The 12,697-nt window shown below is 63.8% G+C and overlaps 4 protein-coding genes across 4 annotated transcripts; 2 read left to right on the forward strand and 2 right to left on the reverse strand.

Moving 5' to 3' along the window:
• Nucleotides 1-136: 136 nt before the first annotated feature.
• On the forward strand, nucleotides 137-979 carry EMIHUDRAFT_250902 (hypothetical protein; the record flags this gene model as incomplete). Its single annotated transcript, XM_005793467.1, has 1 exon — nucleotides 137-979. One exon carries the CDS (start codon nucleotides 137-139, stop codon nucleotides 977-979), a length of 843 nt encoding a protein of 280 aa, XP_005793524.1.
• Nucleotides 980-1,335: 356 nt separating this feature from the next.
• Nucleotides 1,336-2,069, reverse strand: EMIHUDRAFT_372733 (hypothetical protein; the record flags this gene model as incomplete). The annotated part of the gene is made up of 1 exon (XM_005793468.1): nucleotides 1,336-2,069. The coding sequence occupies one exon, from the start codon at nucleotides 2,067-2,069 to the stop codon at nucleotides 1,443-1,445; it is 627 nt and encodes a 208-aa protein (XP_005793525.1). The 3' UTR covers nucleotides 1,336-1,442.
• A 4,670-nt stretch (nucleotides 2,070-6,739) lies between these two features.
• EMIHUDRAFT_317418 (hypothetical protein) lies at nucleotides 6,740-7,778 on the forward strand (the record flags this gene model as incomplete). Its single annotated transcript, XM_005793469.1, has 3 exons — nucleotides 6,740-7,230; nucleotides 7,315-7,522; nucleotides 7,623-7,778. The coding sequence occupies 3 exons, from the start codon at nucleotides 6,740-6,742 to the stop codon at nucleotides 7,776-7,778; spliced, it is 855 nt and encodes a 284-aa protein (XP_005793526.1).
• Nucleotides 7,779-8,179: 401 nt separating this feature from the next.
• EMIHUDRAFT_460314 (hypothetical protein) lies at nucleotides 8,180-9,548 on the reverse strand (the record flags this gene model as incomplete). Its single annotated transcript, XM_005793470.1, has 5 exons — nucleotides 8,180-8,455; nucleotides 8,526-8,584; nucleotides 8,648-8,729; nucleotides 8,822-8,898; nucleotides 9,062-9,548. 5 exons carry the CDS (start codon nucleotides 9,546-9,548, stop codon nucleotides 8,240-8,242), a joined length of 921 nt encoding a protein of 306 aa, XP_005793527.1. The 3' UTR covers nucleotides 8,180-8,239.
• Between the last annotated feature and the right edge of the window lie 3,149 nt (nucleotides 9,549-12,697).

The raw sequence follows: 12,697 nt of genomic DNA on the forward strand, positions 1-12,697 counted from the left end.
ACTTTTGCATAACGAGCGCGCATTCATGGTGACACGGCCAAGCACAAGTGGGAGCGCCAGCCGCAGTGCGTCGTCCCTGCCTTCTCGGCCTTCGAGCAGCGCGACACGGAGCATGATGGGCGAGCAGCCCCTCTCAATGAGGCGCACTGCCCCCTCCTTCTCCTTTGGAAGCAGCACCAGATCGCAGATGTCGAAAGCGTTCATTTCGCGCGAGCATGCTAAGGTGACGGGGAATCCGACGACGCCAGGGCCAGTGTACAGCGTGCAGTCTTCAGTCGGCACGCAGCCCGAGGCTCGCTCTCGCACCGCACCGGCGACGCAGTTTGGAACGTCCAAACGCTTCCCTTCCGCCAAGAGGTGCTCGACGCCAGGGCCGGGCACGTATCCTGCACACGCCACGTTTGGGCGGCAGTCAGTCTCTTCCTGGCAGTCGCCAGCAACGTACGGTTTTGGCAGCATGCCGCGCGAGGATGGGGAGAAGGTGTACGTCTCGGAGGAGATGGCACGGATGAAGGCTGGCGCAGAGTCGCCGCCTGCCAAGTACAGCCTCCCCGGCTCGTTCGGGTCGCAGCAGCACTCTCGTAAGTGCTCCGCTCCGGGGTACCGCCTTGGAACGTCGCAGCGCTTCCCGCCTGCCCGACAGCACAGCGCGCCAGGCCCAATCTACAAGCCAGTCGTGTGCGCCGTCGGACGCCAGTTTCTCTCGCCGCACTCCTCTCCGCCGGCCTTCGGCTTCGGCACATCGAGCCGCGAGAACCAGCAGCGGCGGTATCTCTCGCGCGAACACGCCCTGGCGGCGAGTAGGGGTCGCGATTCGCCTGCTCCAGCGAGCTACAAGCTCCAGGACGGCGTGGGCAAGCAGGTCCTGTCTCGCAACGCCTCGGGCGCGTCGTTCTCCTTCTCATCGAGCAGTGGCCGGTGGACGCCCGCGACCAAGGCGGCCGCTGACGTACCCGGGCCGGGCGCGTACCTTGTGTGATGCCAGGAGAGGGTTGCGGGGCGGGTGGGGGGGGGGGGGGAGGGGGGGCATGAGGTACACGGCATGTTGCTTATTGTAGTGGACAGTTGGTTGCAAGTGTGTGATGTGCGTTCCCGCCCTGCGCGTGTGTCGTGTGTGTCTGATGAGTCTGGCTCTCCCGATCGAGACGCGTTCTGTAGTTTCTGGTGCGCAAGCTCTCACGGCCGGACGGGTGCGCGCGAGCGGGGCTCCGTATAACGCGCGCGCGAGAGAGGTCAGACTCAGAGGAGCACAGGGGAGGCTTTGACTCTGGCTGAGCCCTCTAGACTACGCTACAAGTCGGTAGGAAATGCTGCAGAATCGCCGAAACATGACATGGCATGTTAGTATTGAACTACAACGCGGCACGCACACATCGCCTCCCTAGTCGCCTCCCTATACGTGTATAAGAGCCCAACCCTCCGCCTCCCAACACGACACTCCCTCACGCCTGGCCGAGCATGGACTTGGCCGCCTTCTGCGCCTTGTCGGCCCACGACTCCTGCTGCATCAGCTCCTTGGTCACCATCTGCACCTTTTGCTCTGGCAGCTCGCCCTTTGCCACCGCAGTGCTCACGCCGGTCGCGACTATCTTGTAGCCCCACTCGAGGCTGGGCAGCTTCTTGATTGCGGGATACTGTTGCCGCGCCATGTCGGTCAGCCGCCGCTCGCTCTCAAAGATGGAGCGCGCCACACCCTCGTCGAGGCGCTCCTTGAAGACGCCTTTGGCCAGCGGCGACCCGAGCCAAGCTCCCACGAGGCCCTTCGACTGGCCGTCGCCGCGGAGCACCGAGACGGGATACCACATCACGCGCGTCTTTGGGTTGCGCGCGTAGAGGTAGAAGAGCGGCGTGCCGTCCGGCGGCGCGTCCGGCTCGCGGAACTCCTGCTGAGGCATCGCGCCCACGGCGCCGCCGCCCGGGCCGCCGGGCGCGCGCGGCCGACCCTTGCGGCCCATCACCACGGCCGCGGCGCGGCGCGGAGCGCACGACGCATGCAGCGACGCGCCAGGGGGCGTCGCCAGGAGGCCGGCGGCGAATGCTCCCGCGAGCAGAAGCGACAACGCCAACATCGATCTCGAACCCGTGCGAAAATATGGAACCGTGGTTGGCTCGATCGCGTTCTCGGGTCCGAGGGCAGCCTCAACTGGAGTAGGGAAATTTGGATCTTGGTCAAACGCCTGCTGGGGGCAGCTTCGCGGAAGTATTCCGGAAGCCAGATGATCCCCCAGCAGGCACACACACACGGAGGTGACAGGGGATGGTGGTGGGTTCAAGCAAAGAAGGGGAGGGAGAGAGCGACGCGGCGAGCGCAGGCGGCGAGCGTGCACGTCGCCTGTGCGGCGTCTTGTTCACTCCCCTTTGAGCTACCTTTGTGCCCCCTTAGGGGCACCCCTCCTGCGCTGCGCGTATGGTCACCCCTCCCTTCCGCCCTGTTGTTTTGGATGCCCCGCTCCGAGAAAGCATGTCTCGCAGCTGCGAGAAAAGACCTTCTCGGGTCCGAGGGCAGCCTCAACTGGAGTAGGGAAATTTGGATCTTGGTCAAACGCCTGCTGGGGGCAGCTTCGCGGAAGTATTCCGGAAGCCAGATGATCCCACTTGTCAACAGCAGGCGCCAGCGCCAATCAAATCTCCCTAGTGATGTTGACAACGGGCAGTCGAGATGGGCAATCTGACCATGAGTCGTTCATCAGGGGATGAACTCCACGTAGTAGTTAATGGATTCCGATCGGCCAACCGTCTCGCGACAGTGCCACCGAAGAACAGTGGGAGGGCTTTACCGACCCGACTCGGCTGAGCCGTCGGCATGAAGGTTGCAGCGAGAAGCGGCGAGAGACTGCGAAAAGAGATACGAAGAGGCAGACTCCCCAGGGTGGGCGACGGCTAGGTAGCGCACCACACTCCTCTCCTTAAAATCCCTGTGTGGTGGCGGCGTGCCGTTCTCCCATCCCTCCCTTGGGTTGTGTGTTTTCTTTCTTTCTTTCTTTTTATTTACCGCGCTGCGAGCCTGTCGTGTCCCTTGTCAGGAGCAGGAGAGCCCCACCTGTCCCCCTGATCGTTCTTCCAAAATCCTGCTCGTGCAGGTGGGGACCCTGTCCTCGTCCCATCCCTCGTTTGGCGTGTCTGTTTTCTTTCTTTCTTTCTTTCGTTTTAGAGAGAGATTTTTAGCAAATACCAAACAACTCTAACACTCAGTTTTGTTCGTTTTATGGGCAGGCCGCTGCCATGCATTGGGTCAACCAATCGCGCGATGGAGGCGAAGCTGACCCTGCTCGAGATGCGGGGCAAGCGACAGATTGATCTCGACACTTAGACACTGGTCAAGCAAGATTCGAGAACAGGAAATGAGACGCGTCAGGTTTACGCGCGCAAGGCTCACAAAGAACGTCACGGCAACTCTACAACATGCCCAATTGACCAGCGTATGATCAGCCCCGAGCACAACAGGGAGCCGGTTCGAGGCCGACACCTTGCGCACGAGCTCGTTGGGAGGCAAGGGGTGGGGTGGGGGTGGGGTGGGGAGTGGGTGGTGGGTGGGCGCCGAGTGTGACTGCTTTGTGGGTTGCGGGCGACGGCTTCTGAGGCTGCTGCTGTGCGGAGCCGAGGCGGTTGGCGCCAGGCGCGTCCGTGCCCCACCCTCGACGTCCGCGTGCCCGCCCGCGCGTCCGCCTCCCTCCGGCCCCGGCCCGCCCCTCTCGCTCCTGCGGTCTCCCGCGCCACACCGCCGTTTGCGCGAGGACCGTCTGAGGGATGGTTTGCACCTCTCTCACAAGGCGCCTCGCCGTGGCACTTGTTGTGTGTGCGCGTGCGACGGCGGACGAGATTGCCCGCGCGCCCGCCCGCGCGTCCCAAGCGGCGATCACCCTGCCCGTCCCGTCGCGACGCCTCTCCTCACTCCCCTCTCTTCATCGCACCTGCAGGTGAACTTCTTTGCCGTGACCAAAAACCCGTCCGTTGTAATGTCAAAAAAGAATTCTGCGGTATCGACGTTTCACCGAGAGCGAGTGGCGCGACGCGCCCCTTGAGCCCCGCGAGCCGTGGGAATATAAATAGAGCAGGCATCTCCAGGAGAGATGGGCGACGCACGAACACAGAGGCACAGCGCGCAGCGCGCACCCCGCCGCCCCGCTTTGCCGCTCGCACTTTAGAGACTATGGAAAGTTCACGTCATGACGGTTAAAACGGCTGTTAACCGTCATGACGTGGTCAATATGTCATGACAGCGGCTGCGAAACGACAGCAGCAACGACGGCAGCAACGACAGCTGGTGACAGCTGGTGACAGCTGGTGACAGCTGGGGTGACAGCTGGTGACAGCCAGCTGCCAAGGAGGAGTGAAAGGCACCAGGAACAGTGACAGCCATAGTGACAGTGACAGTGAAGCCAGTGAATGCCAACGACAGGCGGTGACAATGTCAGCGCGGGGCCCCGCGAGTGACAGCGACAGCGACAGCGACAGCGACAGCGACAGCGACAGCGACAGCGACAGCGAGGCAGCGCCACAGGCACAGCCGTGAGGCAGCCATAGCCCTCGTGAATGGGCCCAACCGCCCACCCACCCATCTGTGCAGTACACCCCATGGACTAAAATAAGACACCGGTGCGCGTGGATGTAGCTCTCAACGCCTGATGCACAGCAGCGTTTGTACGTCTCACACATTTTGCAAAACTCCTGCTCCTCTGCCTCAGAATTTCTCTGTGTAGGGTGAGCCTGCTTTCTTGTAGCAGAGCAGAGCTCTCTACATGAGAGTTCCTGATCAACGCCACTTGTGGCTCGGCAATGGCCACCGTGGCCGGTGCGCTTTGACTCGCACAGTGAACGCCAGCCACGCGCGCCGTGCCTTCCTCCAGCCCACACGCGCGCATGTGCATGCCATTGCTCACCTCAAACTATCAGCAATGGCAGGTTGCCTTTCTGTGAAGACTGCAGGCCATGAGGTCAGAGCCAACCAAGCGGCCTCCGTAAGAAGGCACTTCTTGCGTGTGACGTGTGTGTGCTCTCACGTGGACGTGCACTTGTGGACGGGTGCGTTGTGTGTGGTGTGTGGTGTGTGGTGTGCTGGTGGTGGTGCGTGTGGTGTGCTGGTGCGAGTGCTGCCACAAAAAGACCCGATAGAGCCTCACCTTGATCCTCGTCTCATTCACTGTGAATGAATGGGGTTGTGAGCCAGGGGGAGCCAGCGGCGCTGGCCGGTGTAGGTCTTGACAAAGAATAGCGGCGTGCAAACGTCTCGAGGATATGTCTACCTTGAATAGCGCTAGACCTGAGAAATTTTTTTCAGAGAGTCGACGGGCGCTTGTGATCTTTCCGCCTGCGTCGGCCCCACTTGGTGTGCTGGAACTTGGAACTTGGTGCCACTTGGTGCCAATTGGAGCCGGCGAGAGGCCCTGACCTGCTTGCCTCATGCGCACCATGCGTGTGCTCGGAGCTTTCATGTCGCCGCTCTTTTGACACGAAGAAAGTGGGCTGATCCGCCGACGGCCGAGCGTGTGGGATAGCCAGCTGGCTGGCATTGGAGCTCTTCTCGTGACGAACTTGAGCTTATTCCAGCCATAGTCATCGTCTACGATCCACATGCAGACTGCCGGTGACAGCATGCACCTTGAGAGGTTCAACCCGAGGTGTGTTGCTCAATGCTCTGCGCGTTTGCTTGTGATCGTGGATTTCAAGGTCCCAATCCTCGCGGCTGAGGATTGACACCGTTCGCTCGCGTGAGATTTTTGAGCGGCAGATGAACCAGCGCTGGAGCCCATCACGGCACATGCTGGAGGAAGGAGGGCAAGGGTTTTGCAGATTCTGTGACTAACGCCCGCTGCTGCTGACCGTGCGTGGCTACTGTTGAGAGGGTTTCTCATGTGGCGTCAGGCGTGCGAGTGAGCGGTCTCGCGCGCATGCATCTATATCTTGAGTGTCCTGTCTCTCTCGTTAGTGGCACCACACACTGTCCTGCGGGGGTGCTCATGACAGCAGCAATGACAGCAGCAATGACAGCAGCAATGACAGCAGCAATGACAGCAGCAATGACAGCACAGCAGCAGCAACGACAGCGATGACAGCAGCAATGACAGCAGGAATGACAGCTGCGCAATTACAGCAGCAGTGACAGTTGGACCAGTCGGGGATGGTTACGACAGCAGCAACGACAGCAGCAACGACAGCAGCAACGACAGCTGGTGACAGCTGGTGACAGCTGGTGACAGCTGGTGACAGCTGGTGACAGCTGGTGACAGGTAGGTGTCACTGTCGCTGTCGTTTGCTGTATGACAGCTGGCAGCTGTCATGACAGCGGCTAACCGTCGTGACAGCGGCTAACCGTCATGACGTGAACTTTCCATAGTCTCTTAGCGCTCGCAGCGTCGCAGGGCGTGCATCACACGTCGTGTGGGATTCCCTATTCCTCGGGGTTTCTGGGACTCTTAAGGTGTGCTAGTCGCTGTTCTACGGTTCCGACTCGGTGCTTTTTCTCTTTTCGGTTCCTGGCAACCTCCACACGAGGGCAGCGGCTGGAGAAGGCCCAGGGCGTCGTGGGCTTTTGGAAGAGCGGGTTGGGACGGGAATGCCGTCGCTCGTGCTCGCCACCCTCTGCGCGCTCGGGCACAGCCTGCCGCCGCCACTTTCGCTCCGGGCGCCGCCACTGGCCAGCATAGCGGGGCGGCGCTCTCTGGCCAGCATAGCGGGCGGCCGTGGCTCGCTCGTCCGTGCGTGTGCCGCTGTAGAGACCGCGACCGGCACCGGCGGCAGGATGGCCACCGCCGTCAGCGCCGACGGGAGCATATCGGCAAAGGCCGTGGTGACCACGCCGCTCGTAGCGGAGGCCACCCGGCTGCAGGGCCTCGGCATGCTCGCCGCTGCCGCGCTCGGCCGCGCGCTCACCTGCACGCTCCTCGTCGCGGACGGGCTCAAGGACGAGGAGACCTTCCAGGTCACGTTCAACGGTGATGGACCGCTGAGAGGCGTCATGGCGACCGCCAACGGCAAGCTCGAGTCGCGCGGCTACGTCGGCAACCCCGCCGTCACGCTGCCGCCCACCGGCGCGGGCAAGCTCGACGTGGGAGGCGGCGTGGGCAAGGGGTCGCTGCAGGTGGTGCGCCAGAAGCATCTTCCCGGCGCCGACCTGCCTTCGCAGTACTCGTCCATCACCGAGATCCGGACCGGCGAGATCCCGGAAGACATCAACTACTTTCTGCTCGAGTCGGAGCAGCGGCAGGGAGCCCTCGCCGCCGGCGTATTCGTGTCGCCGGTCGCCGCCGGCGGCGCGGCGGAGGGCAGGGAGGAGAGCGGGGAGCTGCAGCCGCCCGCCGCCGACGCGCCGCCGAGTGCGGGCGTGCGGGTGGACGCTGGCGGGGGCTGGTACGTGCAGCTGCTGCCGTTTGCGGCGGAGGAGTCGATTGTGCGGCTCGAGGAGAACATCGCCAAGCTGGCGAGCCGCTCGCCGACCAGCCTGGTGCGGGAGGGGCTGGGGCCGCGCGAGATCGTCGACCTGCTGCTCGACGGACTCGAGCCGGTCTTCGCCGACGACAAGCCGGTCGCCGGCTTGGCGGAGTCGTGCCCCTGCTCTGAGGCGCGGGCTGCGGACGACGGCACCCCTCGGGGAGCCTTGTCAGAGCCGTCTCCGCCCCTTCTAGGCGCGCGTGCTGCGGACGATGGCGCTCATCCCGCGAGAGGAGCTCGAGGAGATGCTCACCTCGAACGAGGTCATCGAGGCCAGATGCGAGTTTTGCGGCACCCTCTACCGATCGACGCCCGAGGAGCTGCGCGAGAAGCTCGAGGCGCGCGAGTGAGGCGAGTTGGAGCGGAGGCGGAGGGAGGAGAACGACGCGGGCGGAGTAGCCGCGCCGTCCGTCGACCCGGAGCGTCGCCGGCGGCGGCGCACCAGCCAACGCGGCTCCGCACGGCTCCGGCACCGGCGGCGACGGGCCGTCGCCACGCCCGGACTCTCAGCGTGCGCGATCCTGGAATGTCGACGCGGTTAGAGAGACTGAGGTGCCAGGGGCGTCTCCTCGGCGGACGGCCTAGCCGTCCGCCACGTATTTTTTTTCCCGCGTGTGGATGATCGCATGGCGGTCGTGTGGTCCTCGACGGGCGGTGGGGGCGCTGTGCACAGGCGGTGTGTACGTTCGTTGGCTGTGCGCCCCGGCGTAGACCACAGCAGGACCACAGGCGCGGCGGTGGGACCAGCTCTAATTCTCTCCCATATGCTCTATCGTAAAAGACGGGCCCCTCACCGGCCTCAGCTCCAGGCTCAGCCCTCGAGCGCGTCGCGCAGCCGCTCGAGCCGCCGCTTCTCGTTCCTCCAGTTGAGCCTCAGCGTGCGCACGTCGCCCGACAGCTGCACCAGCCCCGGCTTGGCGCCGGCCGGCTTGCTCACCTGCCTCGCGCGGCACAGGTTCACGCCGACCGAGCCGGAGCGCGCCGCCTTTGAGTAGTTCGCCGCGAGGACGGCCGCGTCGAGCTCCACCTGCCGCGGAGCAGCGAGCTCATGCCCCCCTCCCCTCATCCTAACCCCTGGCCCCGCCCTTCCCGCTCGCCTCTCGCGGCAGCGTCGCCGCGTCGCCGACGCTCTCCGCGCGAATCACGACGTGCGAGCCTGCGGCAGCCGACGCTCGCTCACTCGGGGCGCGCGAGGCGGGCCGGTCCCTGGCCAGCGCACCTGCGCAGCCCGCCGCATGCATCCACCAGTCGTCCGCGTCGCGGTGGAGGGGGTCGGTGCTGAGGGCGTCGTTGTCGGACGCCTGGCCGGGCAAGCGCCACACGCTCGCCCTCCCCGCTCGCGAGGCGCGGATCACGGCCACAACCTCTCGGCCACATCTCCGCTGCATCTCGCCTGCTTGCCGACCCGGATCTCGGCGCCGCCCTCGCTCCGGAAGACGCGGTAGGGAAGGCGCGGCTTTGCGCGCGGGCCTAGAGTAAGGTGTTACGGGTACGGGTTCGGGTTCGGGTTGGGTAGGGGAGGCGCGGGTTGGCGCGCGGGCCCTTTGGCTTCTTCGGTCTCGGCGGTGGCCGAGCCGGTGGCTGGTCGCTCACGCCTGCGGCCGAGGGCGAGCCGGCGTGTGGGGCGGCCGACCTCGCGATGGCGCCGGCCGCGGTGCCGCGCCGAGGTCGGCCGCGAGGCTTAGCAGCTGCGCGAGCGGAGTGGCGTCGGCGGCGTCGGCCGAAGCCGTGCAAGTCTTGAGGCCCTGGACCAGCGAGTCCAGCCGCTCCACCCTCTCCGCCTCGGCTGCCGCCGCGGCGCGCAGCTCGTCGCAGTTGGGAAGCGCCTCGAGCGCCTCGAGCGCCGCGTCCTCGTCGGAGAGCAGCTCCTCCATGCGCGCGTCGCAGAGCTCCGCGCGCTCCCGGGCCTTTGCCGCCTTTTTCTGCGCGCGGTAAAGCTTGCGCTGCGACTCCTTGCGCATTCCGTCGAGGTTGATCTCTGTGTCGAGGCCTTCTATCGCACTGCCGGCAGCCGCGTAGAGCCTGGCAGCGCGTGGCGGAGCGCGGGCGAGCACGGCTCGCAGCGGAGGCCGGTGTGCGACGCGCGAGGCGAGGATGACCGTGGCGAGGAGCTTGTGCATGGCAGCAGCAGCGGTCGAGGGGTGGCCACGAACTGCGAAAGCGCGACGCTGCGGGTTCGGGCTCCTCGGTGGAATAGGGTTTCAAGACGCTTTCTTTTTTCGTGCTGGGGCCCTAGAGGAATCCTCGGACGACACCTGACGTTGCGAGCGGCACTGTGAGCACGCTGCATTCGACGCTGCATGGCTCGCACTCGGTCGATGGATGGACGATGGGAGGCGAGCTTGCGAGAGTCACACACGACACACACGACACGACAGGGACACAGACACAGACACAGACACAGACATAGACACACACACTGCGCTCCCCTCAGCGGGCAGGGAGACGCGAGCCCGACGGAGTCCGGTGGCGGGGGCCCACGCAGCAAGCCCCTGCACTGACATGGTTGGTGCTAAGCCGCCGCCGCCGCTCGCTCTCGAACTGCGTCGCGCTGCTGCCCGTTCCCGGAGCGCAGAGCGCGATTTTGGTGGCCAGGGCCTTGCCTGAAGGGGGGCGGGGCAGGGGGGGAGAAGATGAGGACGTCACCGAGCGGGTGGAGCTGCCGGGAAGGTGGTGGGCGGGGCATGTGGATGCACCTCAAATACGATCGAGGAGCGGGAAGACCGCCCGCTACTCCGGCGGGAGAGTGCTCCCCCGCCGCCCCCTGGGTCACCCCGAGTGACCTCGCAGCCCACGCCGTGGGGCGCTGCTGTCAGGGGAATGTTGGGGGCGTGCAAAGCCGCGATGCCTTCTCCATGTCGTGCTCCGCTGGTAGCACGGCTCGTGCTTTGATTCTCGCCGGCCGATGAAGCGAAGCAATGGCAACCACCAGGAAAGAGTGCGCCAATGCCCGCTGCGGCGCCTTGCCGGCGAAGCCCCAAAAATCGTCCGCCGGAGGTGCAATGACGGCTCAGTAAAAAGATTCTGCGTGATTCTGGCTGGGCTAGCCGTTTCAGACAGCCTCCGAGGTCTTGAAGCGACGCACAGCGTGTGGCTTGCGGCGTGGTACGCCATGGTCGACGCCGACACCACGCCGTATTCCATGCAGCTCGCCGCCTCCTCGCCGCCGAGCATGCGCCCGTCGCCGAGCGCCATGGCGCATGGGAGCCAAACGCCTGCGGCACAGTGTGAGCAATGCGATATGCGTGAGCCGGCGTGCCACGGCCGACGGGTAAGCGTCGCTGCGTGCGGTGCGCACGTCGCGGCGCGGCGTTGCGGTCGCGTGAGCGGCGGCGGCGGAGTGGCTGTGCGCGCCGGTCGGAGTATTCGCGCGCATTGGATCTGTGGAGAGCGCGAGCGTGCCGGCAAGGCGGCGAGCGGTGGTAGGGCCTGGCGCGATACCTGCGCGAAGTTGTTGTTGAGCTGGCCAAACGGGATGCCACCAGGTCTTGCTTGAGTAGCCTAGCCGCAATAGAGTAAGGGCGTGAGGCAGTGTTGTGTCCGCGATGGCGCTCGAATGAGGGCGTGGAAAGATGGGTGACCTGGGTACCGAATGCGCTCGTGGCTCGCCTCCGCGCCCGAGCGACAGGCGTGGGTCCTCAGACTGCACCCAGGGCCCGAGCCTCACGGCTGCAACCCTCGGACTCGGTCCGTCACGAGCTAGCCGGCCGCGGCACTTCGAATGGCCCCATGACGTGGGGGAGGGCTAAATCTTTTGTGGAACCAGTCTATGAGTCTGCACAGAGGGGTGGTTGACGGGTTGAGGGTTGAGGCCCCCCCTCAACCATCTGGTTGACGGTTGAGACCCCCCGTCAACCCTTTAGTTGGGGGTTGAGGGCTCCGGGGCCTATTCACAGGGCTCGCGCGTGATCACAAGATTGGAACAGCCCTGCCGCCAAAAAAATCGCTTCGCCTGCGGCGCGCTCTTGCGGTCCTCGTACCCATAAGTAGGAGACGCTCACTGTCGCCATTCAGGCGCCTGATCCTTCAGCAAAGCGATGGCCTACCAGGTACGAGTTCAGATGCGCGCCCGGCAGAAGACGCTTGTGATGCCGCATGCATGCAGTGGAATGCGCACAGAGAACGGACGGCAAGAGAAGGCAAGGGAAGGAAGAGAAACGGCTGGTGAAGCTCAGCTCACGGCGTAGTATTGCGGTCACTAACCATTCACGGCAAGAGTCACGGTGAATGCTGCCGCATAAAAGCAACAGAGTCGCGGTTGGCGCGATGGTCTTGTCGCGGTTCACGACTTGACGTTGCACACGGTCATAGACGCAGTATCTGTTTGGCGAGCCTCAAGCAGCGAAAGCAGGCGCGAGAAATTAATGATAATGTCAATCCTGAGATCTCAATTTTGGCGCTAGTTTCGTTTTCTGGTACATCATGACGACTTGGGTCTCATGTAGCTCTCGACGGCTCTTCGACGGCTCTTTCTGGTTGGATCAGACAGTGCTATCAGTCAACAACACAATGCCGAGAGCAGGGCGGCCTTCGAGCAGGGCGGCCTTCGAGGCAACTAAGTTCCTGCTGCATTTTTCATCGTACAACTTGATGGCGGGCGGACGTGTCGAGCATGGAAGGCGGCCATTGCTCAAACCTGTTCGAGTTGGCCTCCGGGAACAAGGGTGCGTGGCCGGCGCGGTCTGTTTCACGTGCAATAAGGGCAACGCCATCAAAATCGCGAACATGGGCCGACATGCCTCCGACATTTCTCAGGGCCCGGACGGAAGCTCTGCAGACAGCCAGACCGCTCTGCGCGGCCGGACCGACTTTTTCAGACTTTGCTATTCTGGATACTGAGGGTATGTGCTGCTAGATCTCACTGAGCTGAGCTCGTATCTGGCTTTGGTAAGCAGTTTTGAGTTCGGTAATGTCTCCGGAGACGGAGGGCCGCGTCCGCGGACGACCATGACGTCGGCCGGGATCCCCCCGTGCGGGGGCCTTCGACGCGCCGTTTTTACGATACTTGCTTCAGCTACGTGCGTGAATGGGAGGTGTGATGCAGCATCCAGGCGTTAAAGAAGACGACATGAATGGTTCACAGAGAATGTGTGTTCAGACCTTTGCGCGGGGGGTGTGAACAGCCATTCCGCGTGGTTGAGGGGTTGAAGGGGTCTGTCAACCACTTGGTTGAGGGTTGAGGCCTCTGTCAACCACGTGGTTGACAGTTGAGGCAATCGGCCTCAACCACCGCTCTGAGTAGATATGAGTTGAAAGAATTTTCTTTGAC

Source organism: Emiliania huxleyi (genome assembly GCF_000372725.1).
Source record: "Emiliania huxleyi CCMP1516 unplaced genomic scaffold EMIHUscaffold_1003, whole genome shotgun sequence".
Taxonomy (NCBI): domain Eukaryota; phylum Haptophyta; order Isochrysidales; family Noelaerhabdaceae; genus Emiliania; species Emiliania huxleyi.